The 23,609-nt window shown below is 52.6% G+C and overlaps 1 protein-coding gene across 7 annotated transcripts in view; it reads left to right on the plus strand.

Moving 5' to 3' along the window:
• The window catches only part of WHRN (whirlin), a 79,505-nt gene that overhangs the window by 54,504 nt on the left and 1,392 nt on the right, over positions 1–23,609 (plus strand). For 3 of the 7 annotated variants that reach the window (XM_039866802.1, XM_039866808.1, XM_039866809.1), the window contains 8 exons: positions 2,499–2,701; positions 3,791–3,827; positions 5,039–5,251; positions 6,093–6,302; positions 9,236–9,268; positions 19,926–19,997; positions 21,135–21,648; positions 23,053–23,234. In XM_039866802.1, the coding sequence (XP_039722736.1) occupies positions 2,499–2,701; positions 3,791–3,827; positions 5,039–5,251; positions 6,093–6,302; positions 9,236–9,268; positions 19,926–19,997; positions 21,135–21,648; positions 23,053–23,234 (1,464 nt within the window). The remainder of the gene's footprint in view (positions 1–2,498; positions 2,702–3,790; positions 3,828–5,038; positions 5,252–6,092; positions 6,303–9,235; positions 9,269–19,925; positions 19,998–21,134; positions 21,649–23,052; positions 23,235–23,609) is intronic. The other 4 variants (XM_039866804.1, XM_039866805.1, XM_039866806.1 and 1 more) reach the window with 4 other exon arrangements.

Here is a 23,609-nt window from a genome sequence, read left to right on the forward strand (position 1 = left end):
CAGCTCTGCTTCTTGGCATCCAGGAAATCCAACTGGAGAGACGCTGAGAGGGAGCTGCCGAGGCAAGGTGGGAAGTGGCAAAATCCATACCTTCATGCATACTCAACTTATTGAGCACTTGCTGTGTGCCCAGCCCTCTCCAAGGAGTCTAGCTGCGGCTGCCTAAGTTCCCAGGGACCCAGAGTTCTCGACCAGGGAGCTCAGCGATACAGAAAAAGAGAGAATCAGGATATTGCTGGTGGCAGGAGAAATAGGTGCTGATGACTAGAAATTTGGAGGACAGTCTGGGCTAGCCACTCCCTTTTTATACCTGAGGAAACTGAGGCACAAAATCTATTGGGGGATTCATTTGAGCTCACATGGCATTGACGTTGCAGATCCAGTATTTGAACCCAGGTCTGATGGTCTTCGAAACCCTTAACCACACTACGTTGCTGCCTTCTGGATTGTGCGGGGGGAGGTCATTGGAGATTTTTAAGCAGGAATGGATGTCATGAAAATTAAAAGTAGAGGAAAAATTAACCTGGTGCTAGGTCTGAGGCCAGTTAGGATGTAAGTGCTTGGAGGAGGGATGGTGGCTCAGGAACCTAGGTGTGGAGGTGGAGGCAGGGACCCAGGTCAGGAAGGGGTGGAAGGAGGGAAGGATTGGGTGGGATTTCCTGAAGGGTCCGCTCAGGGAGATAAAGGCAGAGTCGATGATGGAGATGGGCATTCAGATAGGGGTGCTGCAGCCAGGGCTGGGGAGTGCTGGCTGGAGAGTGGCTTTGGACATGCTGGGTTCGAAGTGATGCCATGTGTCCCAAGGCAGAGCTCCTGACAGCATTCCAGTAGGAGAAGGCATTAGGGCCTTGGGGCCAGCCTGACCTGGGTCTGCACCCTAACTGTCCTCTTCACTATTTCTGTGACCACCTGTCTGAGCCTTCGTTTTCTCTCTGACGAGATGGAGAGCAATGATACCTAATCTGCAGGATGTTGGGGATATTAAATAAGGAAAAATATGTAAAGAGACAGACAAGGTCCCTGGCACATAGTCAGCATCTGGTAGGTAAATAGCGGTTTGAAATTTGGGGCTACGGGCTGATGTAGTGTGCTGGTGCAGAGATGGTCTCAGAGCTAGGGATGGAGGGGAATGGGTATCTTACTTTTGATTCGTTTGATGAATTTTCATTAAATTCCCACTGTGTACCAGGCCCTGGGGATACTTTGTGGGGAAGCCCAATGATAGCACAAAATTGAGCTCGCTGTTGACTAGGAGCCTCGTGAGAGCAGGGGCAGGTTCGTCTTGCTGCCATGGCAGTCGTCTCAGCCCAGAGCCTGGCACCGAGTAGGTGTGCAGGAGGTGCTGTTGAGCGGGGTCGTGGAGGCCGAGGTGCACAGGGCCGTCTTTGGGCACGTCAGCGCTGGTGCAGAGGGAAGACAGAAAGTCGGAAAGTCTGAACCACTCGTTGTACTGGAAACTCCCCAACTGCAGGCGAGGTGTTAAAGACAGGAAACTGGGGACCGGGGTTTCAGTTCTCAGCCTCATCACCACATCTTCTTTTCTCCTCTTTTTCTTCCAAATTCTCATTTGGCTCATCTTTTCCACATCTTGCTTTGAAAAATGCTGGAAGCACCCTCTAGGGGTTGATCATGTGTCATCAGCAGCCTGGGAAGCTGGGGAGAAGGAAAAGCAGCCATGAATAACTGACTTTATGAGGCTGCCCTTCAAGGCCAAGTGGGAGGTGACCCCAGGCAGCCCTTTCCCAGCCGTAGGCCGTAGTCACATCTATTACAGGAAGAGAAACACAGGACCCTCCAAGTTTAAACATGCTGTAAGTCTTGTAGATATGCCCGTCTCACACTGCGGCATCTTCCCATCCAACCTCTTCTATTTTTGTCACATATTTTTATTGGAAGCCTAGGGTTTTTTTTTTTTCCTCACTTCTTTATCCTTTCATTAAAAACGTGTTTTTACATTACGAAATAAAACTCCTTGCTTGTTGTAAGAATCCAAGCAATATGTTATACCTTTAACAGGAGGCTGGTTTTCTCATTTATTGCTTTTTTTTCTTGAGTAAATTAAAATCTTGTTTACATGTTACGGTAATATAAGAATGCGTACTTGAGGTAAAAATCTCAACAATGCAGAAGCGTAGAAGGCAATATCGGAAGTCTACCTTCACGCCTCTCGCCTCATCTTACCCCCAGTTCCACTCCCATTCTGGCCTCTGGGATGATTGTTGTTTTCTGGATAAGGGGACGTTTGGGAATCTCATTGTAACCCATCCTTTAAAGCCATTGCTAGATTGAGGGGAGGTGGCCCTTTCTAGTGACAGGAGCGTGGGCTCAGGCACACTGGCTGTGTGACCCTCAGGCATCTACGTAACCTCTCTGAGCCTCAGTGACCTCCTTGGCACGCTGGCCAGGTGGAGGATTGGAATCAAGGCTCCAAAGCCCCTGGCATGAGTTGGTGTCCTGCAGACAGCCCGGGTGATTGTGTTGTGTTGTGTTCTTGGCAGGTTGGGGACCAGATTCTGGAGGTGAATGGGCGGAGCTTTCTCAGCATCCTGCATGACGAGGCGGTCAAGCTGCTCAAGTCATCCCAGCACCTCATCTTGACGGTGAAGGATGTCGGGAGGCTGCCCCATGCCCGGACCACTGTGGACGAGACCAAGTGGATCGCCAGTTCCAGGATTGGGGTCACCACCACGAGCTCAGCAGGGTCAGGCCACACTGTTCACTCAGCCCCAGGACCCCAGGCCTTTTCTGAAAGCTACGTCCCTATCTGTAAAGATTGCACCAGTCCTCAGAGCCTTGGGTTCCAACACCAGGGTCCCTTTTGTTTATGGGCACGACCGTGGGCACATTCCTTGTGCTCTCCTGGCCTCAGTTTCCCATGGAAAGCTGAACTGCACAATAGAGCTCTCATTCTTTATTTGCCTCTGGCAAATTACTTAACTTATTTTTTGGCCTTTAGTTGCTTTGTCTGAAAAATGAGTCATAAACCCTGCCCCTCTCCCAGATCTGTAAATGAAGATCTCATGAGTTAACCTGGGTGAAAGGGTCTTGGACGTCATAAAATGAGATCGAGGTGCCAGATGGCCCCGTAGTTGCTAATATTGTAATGTGTCGCCCTTGAATTTCCATCGGAAGTCTCAGACAGGGTGGTGGCCCTCCCAGATCAATACACTCTAGAGCGTTTCTCTCTCTTCCTTCCCTCCCTCCTTTTCTCTCCCTCCTTTCCTTTCTGCTCTCTCTCCCTTTTCACCTGCACGATATTAAATTTTTTTTTAAATTCATTGTCTGCATTTAAAAAGATATCCGATTTTCTATTTTAAAAAGAAAAAACTGGATTTCTGGCTGGTTCTTTAAAATCAGAGATTCTGGCAGCCCGTGCCCACTTTTTATTTTTGTGAAAACATGGGCCAGAGCTGCACTGCACCTGAGAGTTGCATCTCCAGCGCTCCAGCTCACCCCTGTCTCACTCTCCTAAGGACTAGCCTGGCCCCGAGGCCAAGGTCAGTTGCCCCTTATTCTCTCCTCTCCTTGTGTTACCTGCCTGGTCCTGTAGCCTTGGAATCAACTCGGGAATCCACCTTGCCTGGTTTTCAAAGTGCTCTCCAGTGGTTGACTGGGAGGCCAGAAGCCACCCATCTGTCCTGGGGTTCATGTTCCCCTGTGTAGCCCCCACGAGCAGAGCCCACGGTTTCCTCAAAGCATTGTTCATCCCGCTGCAGGTCAGCCTTGCCCTTGCCTGTGACTATCTGAACTGCTCAGACGTGCAGCTGAACATGCTTTTCTTTCTTGATAGGTTTCCTGGGGACCTCACCACAGAAGCAACAGACAAGGTAGGGTCCCTCCATGTGTGAGTATCCTCGGCTTCTTCTTAGCTTCCATACAGAGGGTGCAAGCGACTCACTTACACAGTTTCATCCATTTGGGCAGCCCGTTGGCTGTCCATACGTCCATCCTCCATTCCGTACACCCCCGCGAGAGCCGCCAGGTTCCAGGCGCCACCTCGGACACTTGAGTCAAAGCAATGAACAGAACTGATCAAATCCCTGCCTTCACGGTGGTCACCACCAGTGAAGGAGACCCACGTGAAAACAAAACAAACCTACAGACACATCTGATCACAAAAGGTGTTCAGTGACATCAAGGCGAGGCACTAAGTGTTAGGAGAGAATGACAGATGAGACACTAATCTAGATGCGGGACCGGAGAGGCATGGGCAAAGGCCGTCTGCAGTGCCGACATGACGTTTGGGCTGTGAACTGAACGTTAGATCGACGTTATGGAGATCAAAGTCTGGTGAAGGAGCGGGAGGGGGTGGACGTAGTCAGAGGGCACAGCATGTGCCGGAGCCCTGAGGCAGGCAGGGGGCTTAGCTCGTGGGAAGAAAGGAGAGTGTGAGGGAATGCAGTGAGTGAGGGGACGTTGGGACCAGGGCGACAACGGGTGGAATGGCCAGATCACACAGGGCTTTGTGGACCACGTAAGAGGTTTGGCTGCTCACCTAATACCATGGGATGCTTAAGCAGGGAGCAAGATGAGGAGATTGTGTCTTTAGAAGACCATTTCAGCAGTTCTGTGTAGGTGACACAGAGAGGGGCAGAGGAGACACCAGATGGCGTCTTAGACACAGTTGAGGATGGCAGAGACGGTGGTGGGGAGGGGGTGGAGTGTGTGTGTGCTCATCTAAGCTATATTTTGGAAATAAAGTTACTATTATCCCCAGTTTATCAGTATCCCCAAGGGAGATATTGAAACCCAGAGACTAAAATGGGAACCTTAATAACATTGCTCGCCTCTGAATGGTCGCAAGGATCTGAAGGGATAACATACATAAAAGTGTCACGTAAGCCATAAAGCACTTTGCAGCTGCACCAGGCCACATACACTGAGAATGTTCTGACAACGTCCCCCGCGAGTTTGCTGGGAGGACCAGCGCTGCTGAGGGACCAGCTTCATCCCTCGGCGGTGTGGTCGCTGACTTGTTCTGGCCACTTGGCTCCTGAGCAGCGCAGAATTCTCAGGCCTCTGTTTTCCTGTCTCTCAGCTGGGATTTTACAAGGGGCCAGCCGGCTCCCAGGTGACCCTGAGCAGCCTGGGGAACCAGACGCGCGTGCTCCTGGAGGAGCAGGCCCGGCACCTGCTGAATGAGCAGGAGCGCGCCACCATGGCCTACTACCTGGAGGAGTACCGTGGTGGCAGTGTGTCCGTGGAGGCCCTCGTCATGGCCCTGTTTGAGCTGCTCAACACCCACGCCAAGGTGACCTGCACCCCTCCGCGGGCAAGGCAGGAGGCTAGCAGGGCCTGGTGAGGGGCTGGCGGGGCCTGGCTTCAGCTCTTGAGGGCTCTGCATCCCTCCCTGCTTCCCTTAGTCCCCCACTACTTTCCTGAGAACCCACAAGGGGTCAGGCCTAACCTGTACCCTGGGCAGAGACTGGTGACCAAGATAGCCCTTTGCCCTGGGGAAGACCACAGACTCCTGGGAAGACAGTCAGTCAAAGTCCCTTGTGATTGGGGCCCTACACAGTGGCTTCCACTGCTGAGTGCACATTTAGAATCATCTGGATTGCTCTTAACAAGCACTGCCCAGGCCCCACTCCAGGTTGGATGACCACACATCTGTGGATGGGAGCCATCCACAGGCAATTTTTACAAGCCCCCAGGTGACTGCCATGCTGCCAGCTTTGAGAACCCTGCTCTAGTGGAAATCTGAGTTTCTGAAGCTGTGTAAAGGAAGAAATGATTAAATCTACTGGGAGTGGTTACATTTGGGAAGACTTCACAGAAGAAACACAGTTTGGAAAGAACTAGGGGGAAGGGCATTCTAGGTAGAAGAGACAGCAAAGGCTTCCGGTGTGTTCAGGGAGTTGCAGTCATGCAGGCATGCTAAGGTGCCAGGGAGGAGGAGTCAGATGATGCTGGCCCAGCAACCAGGGGAAGGTGTTTGGACTGTTCCTGAGGGCAATGGGGAGCCATGGAGGGTTAAAGAGCTCCGGGAGGCCAGTGGTCCAATTTGCATGCAGGTCATTTGGGGTAACAGAGGGCCATCCCACCTGCTAGCGGGGCTCCCTGATGAGTCCCCCGCTTGTCCTCACCTCCAGTTCTCGCTACTCTCCGAGGTGAGAGGCACCATCTCCCCCCAAGACCTGGACCGCTTCGACCACCTGGTGCTGAGGCGGGAGATCGAGTCAATGAAAGCCCGGCAGCCCCCAGGCCCTGGGACTGGGGACACCTACTCCGTGGTCTCCTACAGTGACACGGGCTCATCCACAGGCAGCCACGGCACCTCCACCACCGTCAGCTCGGCCAGGGTGAGTGCCCCTGCCCTGTCACTGGGGTTCACGTCTGTGGAGTCAACAAACCATGGATTGAAAATAATTCGGAAAGAAAAAAATCCTAGAATGCTCTAAAAGGCAAAACTTGAATCTGCCCTGCCGAGCATTACACTGAATCCATGAGAAAGAAGTGGTGTGTAGGTGAACACTGCTGTGGCCCATATGCAAATATAGGTCATATGCAAATACTGTGCCATTTTATGTAAGAATCTTGAGCATCCACAGATTTTGGTATCCATGTGGGGTCCTGGAACCAATCCCTGCGGATACTGGGGGCGACTGTACTCGCTTTGAAGTAAGACCACCCCTTACCAGCTCCGTGCTTGCCTTTCTGAGCCTCGGTTTCTTCCCCTGTAAAAACCTCATAATTGTTATGTGCCTGCTGCGTGCCATGCACAGGTTCTAAGAGAACAGATGTGACCCTGCCTCATGGGGCTCACAGTCTGGGGGGTCAGGCTGAGGGAAAAAGGTAAAAGACACAAATAATAAGACAAACATTAAAAAAATAATGGCAATCTATGGGAGATTCTCATAGGAAACCGCTCCGTGCATTCATGGCAGTGGTCATGCGATTTGGGTCTTTTTCCAAGACATGCCCTCTTGTCGTGGAGCCCCAAGTTCATCCTGATTTTCTCCCAGACTTGCCAGCCCCCGATCTGGTCCATCTCAGGGCGTGGTTCTGCCCCAAGAATGCTCAGAGGCAAATTAATCCCAGGAGGCCTTGCAAGGAAAGGGCAGTGAAAGTGCCTTGCTATCCATCGTGGGAAACAACCATTTGTGACCAGGCAGTGGGAAGAGCCGGGCAGGAAGTCAGGAGAGCTGGCTGGACTCCATACTCTTCTTTCCCGTCTGGATCATTTCTCACCTCTCCTATGGAAAGAGAAGGGAAAATCACGTTTCTCAAGCACTGTGGCTCCCAGATGCTGAAACGGGAGCTCTTGCGTGTGGAATCTCAGTTAGACTTGGGACAGATGTAGTTAGTTGTGCTGCTGGAGAAGGAGCCGCTCTGAGGGTGTGGTGATGTGCAGGGCTGCAGACACAGGTGGTCAGTGGGTGCAGATGAGCTTGCATCTACCAGGAAACAGCCCTGGAGCATGCATGCCTTTCTTTTGCAGACCCCAACTCCAAGCGTGGCTTTTTTTTTTTTAACTCTGGGAATCTGAGTTTATGGGGGAACTTTAACACCTCTGTCTCCTACTCCTATGAGCCCCAAGAGTCCTCGTCCCTTCCTGTGGGGTGACCAGGAAGCTGCCATGCATTCATCCAGGATCTAGATGTGGCTGCAAGGGAGGCAATGTCACACTTTGGGATGAGCAGGTCACTTCTGGGGCTTCAGGAGCCATGAGTCATCACTCTGAAACCTGAGGGTTTGCAGACTAGTTCTGAGATGGTTCCTTTAGAATCCAGGACGTGAAATCCAGTGGGTGGGATGGGGTGTGTTCTAGTCTGAGAGGCAGGACATTTAGGTTTAAGCCCATTTCCTTTGGGCCTCAGTTTCCAATGGGTAAAATGGCCTGAGGCCCTTGCTGGCTCTGGTCAGGCTTCAGGACTAGGAGGGTGACTATTATGCCTAGGAAGGGCTCTGGGCAGGGGTCCTAGCTCCAGCTCAGCGTGGGCCTGCGGTGACCTCATCCCACCCAGGGGTCTCTCCCATATCTGAGAAGTGCTGCCCCTGGCCAGTCTGGGCCCCAGCTGTGGCAGTTGTCTCTGCCCTGCCAGAGAGACCCTCTCTGTGAATCGGGGTACCCTGGGGAAGGCAGACTTCAGAAAGCCCAAGGGATGATTTTGAGCAGAGAGTTTGGGGGGACAGATGGAAGGGGTCCCCAACCTTCTGAGATATGAATAGCAGTGGGCGTCTGTGATCTGATAGCACTTGCATGTCAGATCAGGACTAACCAAGGCCAGGGGGAGCCCTCAGACGCGGAGTCTAAGAAGTTGTGCAGGCAGGAGAGGCAGTGTGGAAAGAAGGTTGCTTCACCCCTCGGTGCCTCAGTTTCCCTACTTGCTTCCTTGACCTTCCCAGTAACTAAGAGTGGCAAGTACTGCCGTGATCTCTATTTTTCTCAGTGGTGCCGCTTTCCCCAGCTTATCGGGAAGATTAAACGGTGAGCACCTCCCAACTAGTGCTACCACCCCAGAGATGCTGCTCATACCCTGAGGGCAGGTGAAGCCTCTGTTCTTTTTGCCCTCCCCCAATCTGACTGGGAAAACCACCCCAAGGATTTGCATCCAGGGCCTTACAGACACTTGGAGGCTTCTGGAAAGCGCTGTGCTGAGGATCTGCCACTCCCGCTCCAAGCTTCATCCCGCCCTAGATGCCTCCACTGCTGGGGCTCCAATTCTCAGACTCTGAGCTTCTCTGCTACCACAAGACTTAGGCCTCCTGGAAATTCAGACCTTCTCCAATCACATCTTCTGAATGGGGTCTTCCTTCAGGCTCTGCCTTTTATTAACAGATGTCACCTTGGACAAGTCACTTTCCTTCTCTGAGCATCGGTTTTTCCATCTGCCTAATGGGAATAATGGTCTCAGCCACTCCCTGCTGGAAAGTTGCCCCAAGGTGGATGACCGTCTCCTGAAAGCCTTTCTCAAGGACCAATATCCTTTCTGCTGAGCAGTGGGGACCCCCGGTTTCCTTCAAGTCGGCAGTTAGAATGAAGTGGTGCTGGCTGTAGCAACAGGGCCTTTTCTTCCCCATTTCTCCTTTATCCCTGCCCAAAGCATTCCAAGTGAAGAGAAAAGAGAATTGTGTTTATTTTGCCTCTGCGTGTGTGTGCATGTGTGTGTGCGTGTGTGTGTGTGTGTGCGCATGCACACATGCATTTGAGAGGTTTTGCTGTGCCCACCTCATCCCTAATATTTATTTGATGTATTTTTCTTTTTGCCTTTTGCCCACCCTTCCTCCCCAGGAGCGGCTGCTGTGGCTTATAGACCTGATGGAGGTACTGTCCTTTCTGCCAGGTGGGGCTATGGGAGTCCCTTAGCTGGGGCAGAGGTAGGGGGCCATGGCCCTTCTCGCCACCCCCTTTACGTCTGCACCCAGCCCCAGAGGGGACCCGGGGTTCTTCTTGGTGCTCATTATCTCTCCCATTCAGCAGTTCATCAGATTTTCTCGGGCTCTGGAGTGAGAATGCCGTCTATTCAAATCCCGGCTCTGCTACTTCCTTGCTATGTGACCTCAGGAAATGGTTTCACCTCTCCGAGCTCAGGTTTAGGATCTGTAAAATGAGGATGATAATTTCTGTGCTGTGCAACTGTTGAGAGACCTATAATACGTTAGACACCCTGTCTGTCTGGATGTTTTTCTTCCTACTTCACATGCCATGGCTGTCTGTGTGTGCTTCAGCCCTTAGCTCACATGCCACCACTTCTAAAAAGACTTCCCTGATCCTCTCAAGGGGGCAGGGGGTGACTTGCAGCATCTGGCCCCTCCAATCCGTTGGGCTTTCTGTTGTGGCTCTCGTCTCATTATATTCTAATAATGTTTAAAAGCCTGGCCAGTTACCTCCCTTGACCAGGGACTGCTTGGGAGCAGGAGCTGTGTCTGGAGTCACCACTGAATCCCTAGTGCTCAGCACAGAGCCTGACCCATATTCATAATTGGGACCTTTCTTAATTATAATAGTAGCTTGCATTTGTCAAGAGTTCTCCATGGCACTGGGATCATGCTTCCCAATTGTATCTTCCTTGACCTTCCCAGTAACTAAGAGTGGCAAGTACTGCCGTGATCTTCATTTTACTCAGGAGAAAATTGAAGCTCAAGGTGAAGGGACGACTTGCTCAAGGTCACTTCGCTAGTGAGTGAGGGGAGTCAGGCTTCAGCCCAGGCCTCCTGGCCTCTGAGCTGCTGCTCTGAACCCTGCTGTCTGGCTATGATGCCTCCCTGAAGGAGCCCAGCAGCAGTTGCTTGTTAACGTCATCTGTCTGTCTGTCTGTCTGTCTGTCTGTCTGTCTACTTAACTGTCTTCTCCCTCCCCCTCTCTCTTCCTTCTGTCCTGTTAACGAAAACTGGTTGAGTGCTTACTCTGTGCTATATACAGCCATGGGTGCTGGGGTACAGTGATGAACAACAAAGAAGTCCTTTCCATGTGGAATTTAGGAGTTGGGCAGGGATGACAGACAAATAACTGGAAGAGTTATTTGAGTAAAGACCGGAAGAGGTGAGGGAGATGGTTATGCCCACCTCTGGGGAAGAGCCTTCAAACAGAGGGAACAGCAAGTGTTCTCTGAGGCAGGAGCAAGCCTGGAGTGTCTGAGCAAAGTCCAGGGGGTCGTGAGGCTGGAGCGGGGTGAGTGCAGGGAAGGGCAGTGGTAGATTGTGTGCTCAAGACTTTGACTTTGACCCTAAGTGAAATAGGAGCCATTGGCAGGTTAGAGCAGGGCTGACATGGTTTGACTTAGTTTGAGCAGGATGTTGCTGACGGTCGAGACTAGATGAGGATGGGTTTGTACCAAGAACAGGTTCAGTCCCAGGAAGAGCCTGAGATGTGGGGCGGGTGGGGGTTGTGCAGCTTGAGCTGCTGAGAGATGTGATGATGGGCTCTGCAGGCACCAGCTCTTGCTGCTGCCTGGTCACTCCTGGCTTGGTGTCTCCTGGGAAACCTCTTCTTCCACACACACAGCGGGTTTCAGACTGAATACCCTGTATTGCCTGCGTGTAGAGCCCCCTCCTCCTGGAAGCCCCTCCAACAGGAGTTCAGGGCACCAGGAGACGTACATGTCCTCCACTCCGTTCCTACCATGCAGTATGCCCTCGGGAAAGCCCCTCACCCACCATCAGCCTCAGTCTCCCTATCTATACGAGCAAGGCAGACCACCTCCATCAAGGCTTCTCTAACTCAGAGCCCTCTCTCCATTGGGAGATGCTGGGAAAGACTCCAGGGAGGCCTGGCAAGGAATGGCAACTCTATATTCCCATCACTCCTCTATGCATTTGGACAAAGGCTCTGCAGTATTATTCCAGAGAGAGAGAGTGTGCAAAATAATATTTATTGTCTACCAAGTGCCAGGTGCTGGTCTCCAGCAACACCATGTATTAGTGAGCTTTTGCTGCAGTAATGCTGAGTAACAAACAACCTCCAAATCTGGGTGGACAATAATCAAAAACATTTCTTTCTTATGGCCAAAATCCCTGCCCTCATGGAGCTCATATGCTTTTCATATCTCCATTCAAATGACTGTCACAGTGTTTTAACCTCGTCCTGAGTTTGCCTCCCCCAGTAAGCAGGGAGAGGTGGCGGGGTGTGGTAATGGACCACATCTTTCTCCTGTCGGTGTCTCTAGTGCCAGCCCAGGGCCTGGGACAGACTGGGGGCCCCGGAAATGTGAAGCAGAAACTGAAATGAAACTATACTCCTGGCCACTCAGGATTCTCTTCTAACGTCTGGCCTTCTCAACATTCGCCTCCCTCATCATAGGAAAATGTCCTTTGCCTGGCACTCAGATAGCTGGCTATCAGTGCCCCAGATGCCCCAGATGATTATCCCGAATGGAGCTATTTTCCATTTAGCCTGAATTCCCTGGATCATGCTGCACGGTTATCAATCTCAGGTTAAGTATGGCTCCTTCTACAGCCATTTTCCCTCAAACCAGACACAATCAATCAACACAGATCAGATGCAGCCTGTCCCCGTCGACAAATTGTGTTTATTTCTCATTTGTCTAATAGAGACTCAGCCCTGGGAATTTTTTGCTGCCTCCAAACAATATCATGCCTCTCCCACAAAGAAGTCAGCTAAGAGAGCTGAGCGGCAGGAAGGAAGGCCTGCCCACCAATTCTTGAATTCTTCATCTCGTGCAAGCAGGCCTGTGGCGGAGGGGCTTAAGTGCACGAGCTCTGGAATCCCATTCATGACTCTCCTGACTAGTAGCCATGTCACCTTGGGCAGGTGACTTAAGTTTTCAGAGCCTCAGTTTTTGCATCTGTACCTTGGGCTGATCAGACCAGCTATCTGTCCTGAAGATTCAGTGAGGTCAGGAGTGGGCTTGCAGGTGTGGATTCTATTGAAATTCTAAAGGTTGGGAAAGGGCACTGGAGAGAATTACAGAGGAAAAGGGGTTGTAGAGGTCAAGGCCAGACTTGTCCCCACAGAGCAGACATCAGTGAGGTGGGGCCGGGGTACGGTGGCAGCTGGGATTTGCCCCAGCCTTAACCACAACACTTTTTCACCTGGATTTGAAAAGTTTTGCACTTCAGGCCTCCCATGTGCCTGGAAAGGGACTCCTTGGGCCTGCCTCTAAAATCTTTCTGCCTTTCTCCCCCTGCAGTAAGGTGAGAAGGGGCGCCGGGCATGGCTGTCAGCTCTTTGCTGCATAGGCCTCCCTGTCATGGCCTCCACGCCTCCCTCCTCATCCAGGCCAAAAGCTCAGGCCTGTCTAAGACTCCTCTAGCCGCAGAGATACCTGATTGCCAAGGCTGCTTTTTCCAGAAACTGGGAGCAAACTGTTAGAGAGCCTTCTCTCTCTCGCTGCCTTGGTCCAACCTGATGGATTTAGAGAGTCCACTTCCGGGGCAAGTCCTCCCCCTGTCCCAATGGGGAGTAGGAGGAACCCATCTATTCACTCACTCATTCACTCAGCCACTCCTTTATTTATGCGGCAAGCATTCATTTGGTGCCTCCTACATTTCAGACTCTGAGCGGGGCAGTGGTCGCCATGGGCAAGAGACAGCAGGGCCTGCCCTCCTGAGCTTCACCAGTCCAGTCTGGGAGGTAGCTTCAAATCAAATCATCTACATAATTCATACTCTGATAAGTGGGTTGAAGGGTCCCGACCAGTCTGGGACATCAGGGAGAGATGTCTGAGCTAAGAAAGAAAGTCATTCTCGGCAATGAGGCAGCTTAGGGGGCCAGGGGAGGGCCCTGATCTTCGAGACCCAGTGGATGCCCAAGAGGTCGATGGGGCCAGAGTGCTGGGACTGAAAGTGGAAAGGGAGGAGAAGGTCAGCAGCAGGAGGTGCCAGGAACGTGAGTTTAATTTGAGGGTCCTCAGTGAGGAAGTGACACGATCTCGTTTGCATCTTTTAAGATTCTCTCCTACGTGTGGAGAGAGCTCAGAGGGGCAAGTGGATGGGGGTGACCCTGTCCAGGTGCGGAGGTATGTTGTCTGGTGCTGTCCAGGTGTGCAGGTCTGTTGTCTGTAGCCCTATCCCAGGAAGCTGCCTGGTGCCCCGATGGGGCCACGACGAGGCTGGAATTTGCCTTTCTCCTTGAGCCCATTCCCGCCTGAGAGTCCTCAGCTTGCATCCCCTGTGGCCTAGAACCATAAATTCACCAGGGCATTGGTGACCTGCAGGGGGGCTGCAGCTCTGCTTCAGCTGGAATCTGAAGGAAGGACTGTTTCTCCCAGTCAGTCCTTTGCAGAACATCAGCCCTTTTGGGTGAGGACTCGGGGGTGCTGGAAACTCCGTGTCTGCCAAGTAGAACCAAGTCCACAGGGGTCAGAGCCTGTTGGAACATGGGCAGCCCTTGCTCTGCTCGGAGTCCCATTTTCCCAGCTGCAAAGTGGCGGAGTTGGACTAAGCATTGGCCCGAGACTGTGGGGAGCCCTTCATCTTTCCCGTGCCATGGATCCCTCTGGCAGGCTGGAAGATCCTGGCGACCCCTTCTCAGAATAATAGTTTTAAATGTTTAAATATAAAACATGTACATAGGATTACACAGGAAACAAATCATAATGAAATGCCATTTTTCAAATACCAAAACAAATTTTCAAACATGTACTTCCTTATTTGCACGCCCAATAATGAGGCCTGGCAGTGGCGGGTAAGGGCTGTAATCGGAAGTCCCGATGAGTAAAAATGGGCTTTTGTGGCATCTGCAACAGCGGAATGTGATATGAAAGATCTGTGACTTCGGTTGGTTACAGTGTCACAGGCACTGCTGATTCTGCTGGGCTGTGTCACCTCCATTCATAAAGGAAGGAAATGCTACATTTCACTTAGAGGTGAATGAAAGTAAGGATGCAGTGTTTTCGCCCAGCTGAGTTCACAGTCCCTTGCATTCCCTCCTGGAGCCCTGATTTCCGATTGTCCTAAGGGCTCTTGCAGCCCTGCCCTGGAGATTCTGGGTCACACCGTCTGTCCACTGAATGACAGCTTTTTCCTAAGACTATTGGGAGAGAGATGAAACAGGGCACCACACAGGCTTCACGGGGCAAGGCAGTGACCCTTCACCTCAGGAGGCTTCCCAGGGACTTTTCTGCCTCTCTGGTTTGGTGGTCAAACACAACAGCAGAAGCGGACAAGCTGGCAGCCCACCCAGCGAGTGTCCTCTGCCGTGGGGTCCTGTCCCTCCCAGTCCACTCCTCTGACCTTCCCCATCAACTTCCAGACTTCCTCCCCACTCCGTTCTTGGAGAGGTTGAGAGCAGGATGTCCCGTCTCCCCCAGCAGTGACCCATGACCCTTAGACCTGTCCCCTGCACTCTGAGTGGCCCCACTGCCCACTGCCCCCACCCCACCACCCTGCCCCCACCGGGAATGCCAGGACTTTCTGGCCGTACCCAGCTCACGTGGCTGTCATACCCCTCCCACCACCCTGTCTTTCCTGGGGTGACAAGCTCCCCTTCCCAAGCCCCAGCTCTGGCCGTCCCCCATGCCTGGCTTTTCTCTCACCTTTTCTTCCTCTTTCTCCCTTCGCTCTCTCTCTCTCTTTTCTCCCAAATCCTCTCCTTTTTCTTCTCTCTTATTCTCGCTCTTCCCTCTCTAGGTTCCCCTCCCTCTCCCTGTGTCCCGTGACCTTCCAGAAGCCTTTGTGACTCAGGTTCAAAGTTTTCCCATATCCTTGTGCGTTTGGGGGCAGAGGTGGGGGGAGCCTATTGTCCTGACATCACCGTAAAGCAGCAAAAAGAACAAAGAGCTGAAAATAGCAGCTTTATGTAAGAGCCCTCCCATTATAATGAGGGGATGGAGGCCTAGAAACCTGGGAATTGGCCTGGAGGGAGGGGAGGGGTCAGGGGAGGGACAGGAGGGGCCTTATTTTGCTGAAGTGGCACCTGGGCTATGCAAGCCACCATTTCCCGGATCAGGAGTCTACCTGGCAGAGGTCCACGCAGGGGATTGCCCCCATCACTTCATTTCATTTTATCCCCATGGTTCCCTCAAACCAAACCCCTTGGGTATCTGGGCCCTGATTGGGCCAACTCAGACAACAAGGAGGGTTTTTTTTTCTCTGAAAAGAAGGAGATTTTCTGAACCGCCACAGATTGGAGATGAAAGAGTTGGGGGAGCAGGTCCTTGCGGGTATCCTGGATCTTGTGGGAAGCACTCTGGATAATAGTCAGATCTTAAATAAGGTTCAGCTTCCTGCCCCATCTTTGCTGTGTGACCTTGGGCATGTGGCCTTCCCTCTCTGAGCCCTCGGTCACCTCAGCTGTAGAATGGATGAAGGATCCCACCTGGTAGGATTAATTGAGCTACTGGGTCTATTCCCTCAATTGGGCTCTGGCCTCGTTGGTGCAGGGGGAGGAGGGGCCAAAACACTGGGGTGGGGAGGGGCGGGGATACACAGGCCAGTTCCTGTGTGAGCTCTGACCTTGATCCTCCTCTCAAAGCCTGTTCCGTGAGTGTTTCTGCTGACACATCCCCCAGGTTCTTAGCCTGCTGTCTGCAGCTATTTCAGATGCACAAAGAACATGGCTCGGGGACTCGGGGCTCCTGAGCGTCTGGATTCGGCAGATGGAGTCTGGCAGGGCTGGGCTCCGACCCGTCTGCCATTTGCTCCACTTCAAGCCTCCCTCCCAAGGCTGGACGTTTGTCCCTCTCCACCCTTCCCTTCCTCCCTTCCATCCCTGCCTTCTGTCTCCCCTCCAGGATGCCATTAACAGCAGAGAATGGCTGAGGCCAGGGGCCAACGATGGCTATGTTCTCTCTTGGTTCAGAGAGAGTTGCTCCCAGGGCCCTCTGGTTCCTACAGTACCAGGGTCCTATCCAGTTCTGGAGTCGGGTAGGGCTGCCTGCATGGGCTTTCCTACCTGAGTTAGAAACCTGATTAGCTGTAGAGTGGCCTATGACCTTGGACAAGTCACTTCCCTCTCTGAGCTTAAGTATAAAAGAAGTGAGGTGAGGGGAATCATAGTGCCTGCCTCACACCGAGAATCTCATGAGATCATGTAAGGGAAAAGCCTAACAGGGAGGCTGGCACATATTAGGTCCTCTAATTTGTAGTTCTCTGATCTCCTTTCTAAGAGAAAGTCACACCCTCCCTGTAATGCACGGCAAGGATGGCAAGGACGTGCTTGTGTTGTCAGATTCTGGAGCCTTAATTTCCCCCTCTCATGGGCTCTTTTACAACTGCCAGCCCCATCAATGATCCCAAACAGGAGTTTGTGGGCAGCTTCTGTGTGCATGGCCCTCTGCTAGGTGTTGGGGACACAGTGACCTGCTCATCTTTTATCTGCATGAGCTTTCCTCATAAGTTAAGGCTGCCTGATAAATGTTTGTTGAGTGACTAAATGAATGCTTGAAACTCCTAATGTGCCAGAACAGGACAGAATCCAATGTCCTTGGTCCCATCATGGACTGTTGTCCGAGTCCCCAGGTGCCTGCAGGTTGAATCCCAGGGTCAGGTGGCAGTGCTGCATTTGAGTGTGGTGGAGGCCTCTCTTGTTTTTGCTGTGGGCACTTCTCAGGCTTCTGACCCTCTGCAGGCCTCCTGCCAAGTCCTGCAAAGTCACTGCATGTAACCGGCCCTGCCTTGCCATTCACCTTGATTCTGGATGCTCTGTGTTGCCCAGCTGGACTACTTCCTGGGGGCACTGGAGTTTGGTTTTGGAGTTTGGAGGGTTGTACAGGAGGACTGCAGTTTCCTTTCCCTCAAGGTGTTTGCACAGGCCAGGGCACGTTTTGCAACTGTTCGGTTGCTGGATCACGTTTGCGAGGTCCCAGGCTTCTGATGTGTGTAACAGTCACCTCCGCTCATGTATTGTGCCACGCTCTATTCTGAGAATTTTTTAGGTGTGCATATGTCAATCCCACGAGAGAAGGGCTGCTGTTAACCCATTTTACAGATGAGGAAACTGAAGCACAGAGCACTTCAGTGATTTGCTCACCATCAGTCAGCTAGAAGTGGCAGAGCTGGGTGTGATCTCAAAGAAGCCAAACCAGTGCGGCCAATCAGTGGGTGAGAGAGCTTCCCTATTGCTCTGCCTTCCAAGGATCCCCCGCTGTCCTTGCATCACTGAGGCTGTCAGCAGCAACTTCCTGTGAGGCACTGTGCAGGAGATGGGGTCGGAGAGAGCAGGAACCCATCAGGAGGCTGAGGTTCGCATGCAAGCCTCAGCTTTGTTGGTAAATGGGGCAGTTTTCCTGGCCTGACTTTGCCCCAGAGGCATCATGAGACCAGATGGGGAGCCCTGGGAGTGAGAGGCTCAGAGCAGGGCGGAGGGGTGAGGGGCAAGCATCTTGTTAGTTGGCGGGTTCGCATGACTAGCCTCTGTGATCCTGTGGCCTTTGCCACCCAGAATGCTCAAGGCTTCGGGAGGATCCCTGGAGATGGGGATCAGTATAGATGACCCGGTGGCCTCTGCCCTAGGGGATATGGAGTTGGGAGCACCTTCCATCCCCACCTGTTGCCCTCACCCTCATTCAAGCCACCATGACTGCTCGCCACAATGACAGCAGTAATTGCCTTGCTTAATTCTCTGCCTGCTCAGGCCTCCTCCCCGTGATGACCAGAGAGATTGATTCATTTACCTATCGATCCATTCGTGGATTCATTAAGTCGCTTAGTAAATATTTATCAAGCAGCCACTGTCCTGAACACCGAGGACAGAGTAGGGACCAGGTAGTCACAAGTCCCGCCTCTGAGGAGTTTTTATCCTACTGACAGATAATAAGCAAATTAATAGTATAATATCAGGTAGCGATAAATCTCATATAGAAAAATGAAGCAGCATCAGAGGTTAGACAGAGTGGTGTGTAGCAGGGAAGGGGTGCTGTTTTAGACAGGGCTGGTCCAGGGAGGCCTCGCTGACACCAGAACTAAATGAAGTAAGGTAAGGGAGTGAGCCAGGAGCAGAGTGGGCAGGGCGCAGTGAGTGCAAAGGCCCTGAGGCAGAACCATCCTATCCAGTGAAGGAGTAGCCGGAAAGGGCCCAGTCACTAGGCACAATGAGTGAGGAATTTGAAATTTCCTCCAAGTAAGATAGAAAGGCCCTGGAGGGTTAGGAGCTGGGGAGGGACATTATCTGACTTACGTTTCAAGGATTACATCCTAGCCACTAGGTGAAAAATAGTGATCAGTGCAAAGGAGAGACATAAAGCAGGATGGGGGCTGGGCATTGTAATTTTACGTAGGTTGTCAGGGTAGGCCTTTTTGAGGAGGTGGTATTTGTGTAAGGTCTTGAAGTTGGTGAGCAAATGGAACAAGCTTTGTGGCTAGCCAAGGGGACCAATGTTCCAGGCAGAGGGAACAGCCCCTGTGGGGGCCCTGGTATGCCTGCATTGTTCTAATGTGGCTTGAATTGAGCAAAGGGGAGCATCACAGAAGGCAAATTTGACCACATATCCATGGCAACCCACTACCTGCAGGCTTTCCAAGCAGCTTCATGTTTGACTCACGTGGAACCACTGGATGCATCTCAAACGTTCTCTATCCTTTCTGCTTTATGCACATCTTTCCCTCTGGAACACCCATCGTTCCCTCCTTTGCCCAGCTCACCCACAAGGCTCAACTTTTAACTATTCTCCCTCCTCCAGGAAGTCTTCCTTGATAACCTTTTCCCAGCTACATTATATGCCTGTTTTTCCTCACTCTGAGCAGAGTCTCCTCTGTACTTGTTTGTGTCAGTCCCATTTTCTTTAAGCTACCGAAGGCATGGGTCGTGTCTCACCTCCTCTGTGTCTCAGGCCCTGTCACTCTAGAGCATTGAGACTGCCCAGTACTGATCTCTGTACCTGAGACTTGAGTCAGGTGTTGGTTGCAGAGGCTTTGCCATCCTGGGCTCTGTTGGGTGGAGAAATGGCTTCCCCGAGTACTCAGGAAAGACCCGTGTAGAGAGGAACACTGCTCAGCTTCCCGAGAAAGCCCTAGAGATGGCCTTTCGGCAGCTCAGTGTCACTTGAGGGAGCATTTGGCTTTTTCTGGTGATTCAGAGAAGGAAGGAAGAAACTGGCAATTTTGCAAAATAAAGTTCGTTTAAATCTTAACCACCCCCCTCACTATTAAAACCATTAAAATTAGGGGAGAGAGAGAGAGAGACTTTCCCCATCCACCTCTCATTTGCATCTTGTCATATGTACACCTTCCTGGGATTCTGTCAGCGAGCAACAGAGAGAGGACCCTTAGGACTTGTTGAGCAGCACCAGCTTCAGAAATTTCCATCCAAGGCTAGAGCCACTGCATGGCATCTCCAGGTGGTTCCTGGGAGGCCTGGAGATAATCAGAAAGTCCCAAAGAAAAGTTGATTTCAAAATGACCAGCAAGGAAATTGACGTTAATTTTAATGCATAAAATAAATCCCATTGGAGCGGGTCACGTCAGGAGTCATGTAAACCACGTGGAGATATCACAGGACCCATAGATTTTGGAGTTTTAGAGAGCAAACTGGTATTTTCTTCTTGGTTTATATTGGCTCACATTGCCTTCATCTCCATTCGTAGAATACTCTGGACCTGGAGGAAACTGGAGAGGCTGTCCAGGGCACCGTGAACACCCTCCCAGATATTTCCCTGGTAAGAGGTTCTCTGGCACCTTCTTTGCCCTCCGTGGTCTGCCCAAGACCCCAGTGACTGCGAGCCACTGGGAGGGGACAGAGGATCTGGCCGTGAGCTCTAGAACTAGCCCCAGACCTGTGCACAAGTGTGTCCCTCCATCACCTCCAGCAGGAGCCAGGATGGCTCTTTCCAGGCATTTAGGTGGGGCTGTCAGGCTGTTTAACCCTTTGCCCAGTTGGTGTTATTTTTGATATGTTAATCTGAACGTTATCATAGTAAATACTGAAGATGAAGAGAACTCCCTGAAGAGGTCATATGACTGGGCTGGAAATAGAAGTTAAATGTGACCTCGTATCCATGGCCACACATCAGCAGCTTAAGGCCGTGACACTTTGTGACTCTGACCCAAATAACGTTTGAATGGCCTAGGCTCTGGAGCCAGTCTGCCTGGGTTCAAATTCCACATCTACCACTGACCATGACTTTGGGCAAGTTTCCTAACCTCTCTGTGCCTCAGCTTTCCCATCGCTAAAACGGGGATGAGAATAGTGTACCTACCCCGTAAGTTTGTGGCAAGGGTTAGTTAGTTATTTTAAGTGAAGCATTTGGAACAGCGCCTGTGCTGCCATCAAAGCTATGCAAGTGTCGGATGTTGGTGCGGGCAGAAAGAATATTATAATGACAGCATCTGTGTGCCCTGCCCAGGGCCACACAGCACCCTAGCCCATGCGTCTTTTCTCCTTGTGTCCGTGCTGTCCCCCTCCAGTCCTGGCACACTTCCCATCTGTAATAGCCACAATAAGCCCCTAAAAAGAAAAGTCAAAGAAATGCCTTTTTTGTTTTTCCATTCGCCACATCCTGGCTCTAATTAAGTCTTGTTCCCCTCGACGAGCCCCAGCTGATGCCAAGAACTTCAATTCCCAAAGGTAACCGTGCTGTCCCCAGAGATGCAGCCAGGATCCTGATGCTTATCAGCTGCTGAGATGCTGGGAGAAGTTTTCCACTCGGTGTTGCATTATTCAGAGCAGTGTGGCCAAGAGCAGACAGCGTGGGGAGAGAATTCCAGCCGGGCCTGGCCCACTTGGCTGTCGGGTCTCCCCTCTTCCAGCTGCAATGGGCTCTGACTCCTTCTACTCTTGTTGGGTCTTTTGGCAGGATGATGTCAAATCCACAGCCGAGGGGCTGCCTAGCTACAGGCCGCCGCCTCCCCCACCAGCTCTGGCTCAGCTGAGGAAGCCGGGAAGCCAGGACCTGCAGCCGCCTTCCTCCGCTTCTTCCCACTCGGGCATCGTCTTCTCGGCTCCACGGAACTGCAGCCCGCCCGTGGGCACCGCACCCACCCCAGAAGCCGCCTCAGCACAGGCCTCGCCCTCCTCCCCCATCTATGCTTCCGTTTCCCCTGCCAACCCCAGCGCCAAGAGGCCGCTGGATGCCCATCTGGCCCTGGTCAACCAACACCCCATAGGCCCCTTCCCACGGGTCCAGTCCCCGCCACACCTGAAAAGCCCCCCAGCAGAGGCCGCACTGGCAGGGGGCTGCCTCCCGCCACCGTCCCCGTCCGGCCGCCCAGACCAGACAGGCACAAACCAGCACTTTGTCATGGTGGAGGTGCACCGCCCGGACAGCGAGCCCGACGTGAACGAAGTGAGGGCGCTGCCCCAGACACGCAGTGAGTACTGGCAGACCCTGGGGGTGGGGCCAGGGTGCCCGCTGTGTGATCTCGAGGGTCCTGGCCCCTCTGGGCTGATCTGCCCCTCAACACAGTGAAGGCAAGACCAGGTGCTCTCCCAGTGAGGGGTCTTCAGGCCCAGGCGTTTCCCTGCTCCAGGTCAGGGTGGTTGGGGAGGAGGGTCCTGAGTCCCCATTTATGGGCTTGGGAGTTGGGGATGTGAGTGTGAGTCTTGGCTCTGCCATGTACTAGCTGTGTGGCTGTGGACCAGCTGCTGTTCCTCTCCGGCTGCTTTTCCAATCTAGAGTGGAGATGACAGTGACAGCCCTGCCAGGCCCCTGTAAGGGTTGGGCTCCTCCCCCAGCGCCCCCAGCCCTGGTCACGTCGCATTTACCTACCAATCTCCCCCGCCCCTCCCGCCATAAAAACTAAACTTTTTGAGGGCAGGGTGATCTCTACCCCCGGAGCCGGGCAGAGAGCAAGTGCAGGGGGAAAGGTGGACCCCTGGAGGTCTCCTGACTTGGGGCTGCAGAGTCAGAGTGCAGGATGGACTTCCCGGCACCCAGGAGGCCAGCCTGGGGTTGATGGCTGGTTAGAGGGAATTTAAATCTGACCCGCCAAACTCCAAAGTGTGTTCGGCCCCTGTGTTTGCAGAGGATATCCAGCTGAGGATGTCCTGCTTTCTACTCCAGGACTCACTGAGCCCTCCCCAGGCTCTGGACTGCCTCCCTCCTGTTTTCGAGTTCCATACATTTTGTTGGATTCTGCTGCCATCTTGTGGCAGAAGTGATACAAGGGGCCTGCTGTGGCCAAGTCAGGGTCCCCGCACTCAGTTGCTTAGTGAGGGAGAACAGGCAGGATGTGGTGCCAAACTCGAGCTATGACTGATGGATCACTGCTGCCTCTAGACCTGGCACTGAGCCGGACGCACACGATAATAAGAGCTAACTCTTATTATACTGTGCTGTGTGCTGGACACTGTTCTAAGGTCCTTGCCTGTATTAGTAACTCCTCTAATCCCGCGACAGTCCTGTGAGGCGGCTACTGTCATTATCCTTATTTTATAGATGAGGAAACAGTCACAGAAAGTAATTGTGGAGCCAGTCTAGTGGCTGTGGGCTGAGTTTGCCTCCTGACCTGACCTCTGTTTTAATCATTACGCCAGGGGCAATCAAGGCAGATGTCCTGGGAGTGTCGGGCCCTGGAGCCAGGCCCATTTGGAAGATGTCAGTAGGCGGGAGAATGGTGGGGAGTCTGCCTGCCCTCCAGCTCCCCCAACTCTCCCTAGCCTTTACCAAGAGAATCCCCCCAGCCTTCCAGCCTGCAGCTCCATCACCTCCTCCAGGAAGCCCTCCCTGACCCCAGCTGTATAAACCGCCACTTTCCTCCTGTTGCCCCTCCCAGCAGCCTCCACGCTCTCACAGCTCTCGGACAGCGGGCAGACTCTGAGCGAGGACAGTGGGGTGGATGCTGGTGAGGCAGAGGCCAGCGCCCTGGGCCGAGGCAGACAGATGGTATCCACCAAGAGCAGAAGTAGCAAGGAGCCACTTCAAAACGAAAGAAGCACAGAGGCGGCCACCAAACCGGTGAGCTAGGATGAAGGGGGCGCAGAGGGTGAGGGGAAGGCAGGCCCTAGGTGAAGAACAGGAAGTCCTTGACCAGGGTTCAGCTTGACAAGTAACCACAAAAGACAGAGAGAGCACCCTCAGCGGAGGGATGTGGGTACCAGGGAGGGATGTGCGTTAGGCCGGAGGCCCAATTTAAGTCCTACCTTCACTGTGACACTAACAAGCCGAGCACTGAAGAGTGGTCTTGAGAATCTTAAAGCTGAGTTCTGACTTGTGTGGTGGCTGAGGCAGCCGGGTCTGGATACGAGTCCTGGTGTCACCACCAGGCAGCCTTGGGCCACCCCTTCTCGAGCCTCAGGGATTTTTGTAGCAGTTAGAGAGCTGAGAACACCA

Source organism: Pteropus medius, unplaced genomic scaffold, assembly GCF_902729225.1.
Source record: "Pteropus medius unplaced genomic scaffold, Ma_sr-lr_union100, whole genome shotgun sequence".
Taxonomy (NCBI): domain Eukaryota; kingdom Metazoa; phylum Chordata; class Mammalia; order Chiroptera; family Pteropodidae; genus Pteropus; species Pteropus medius.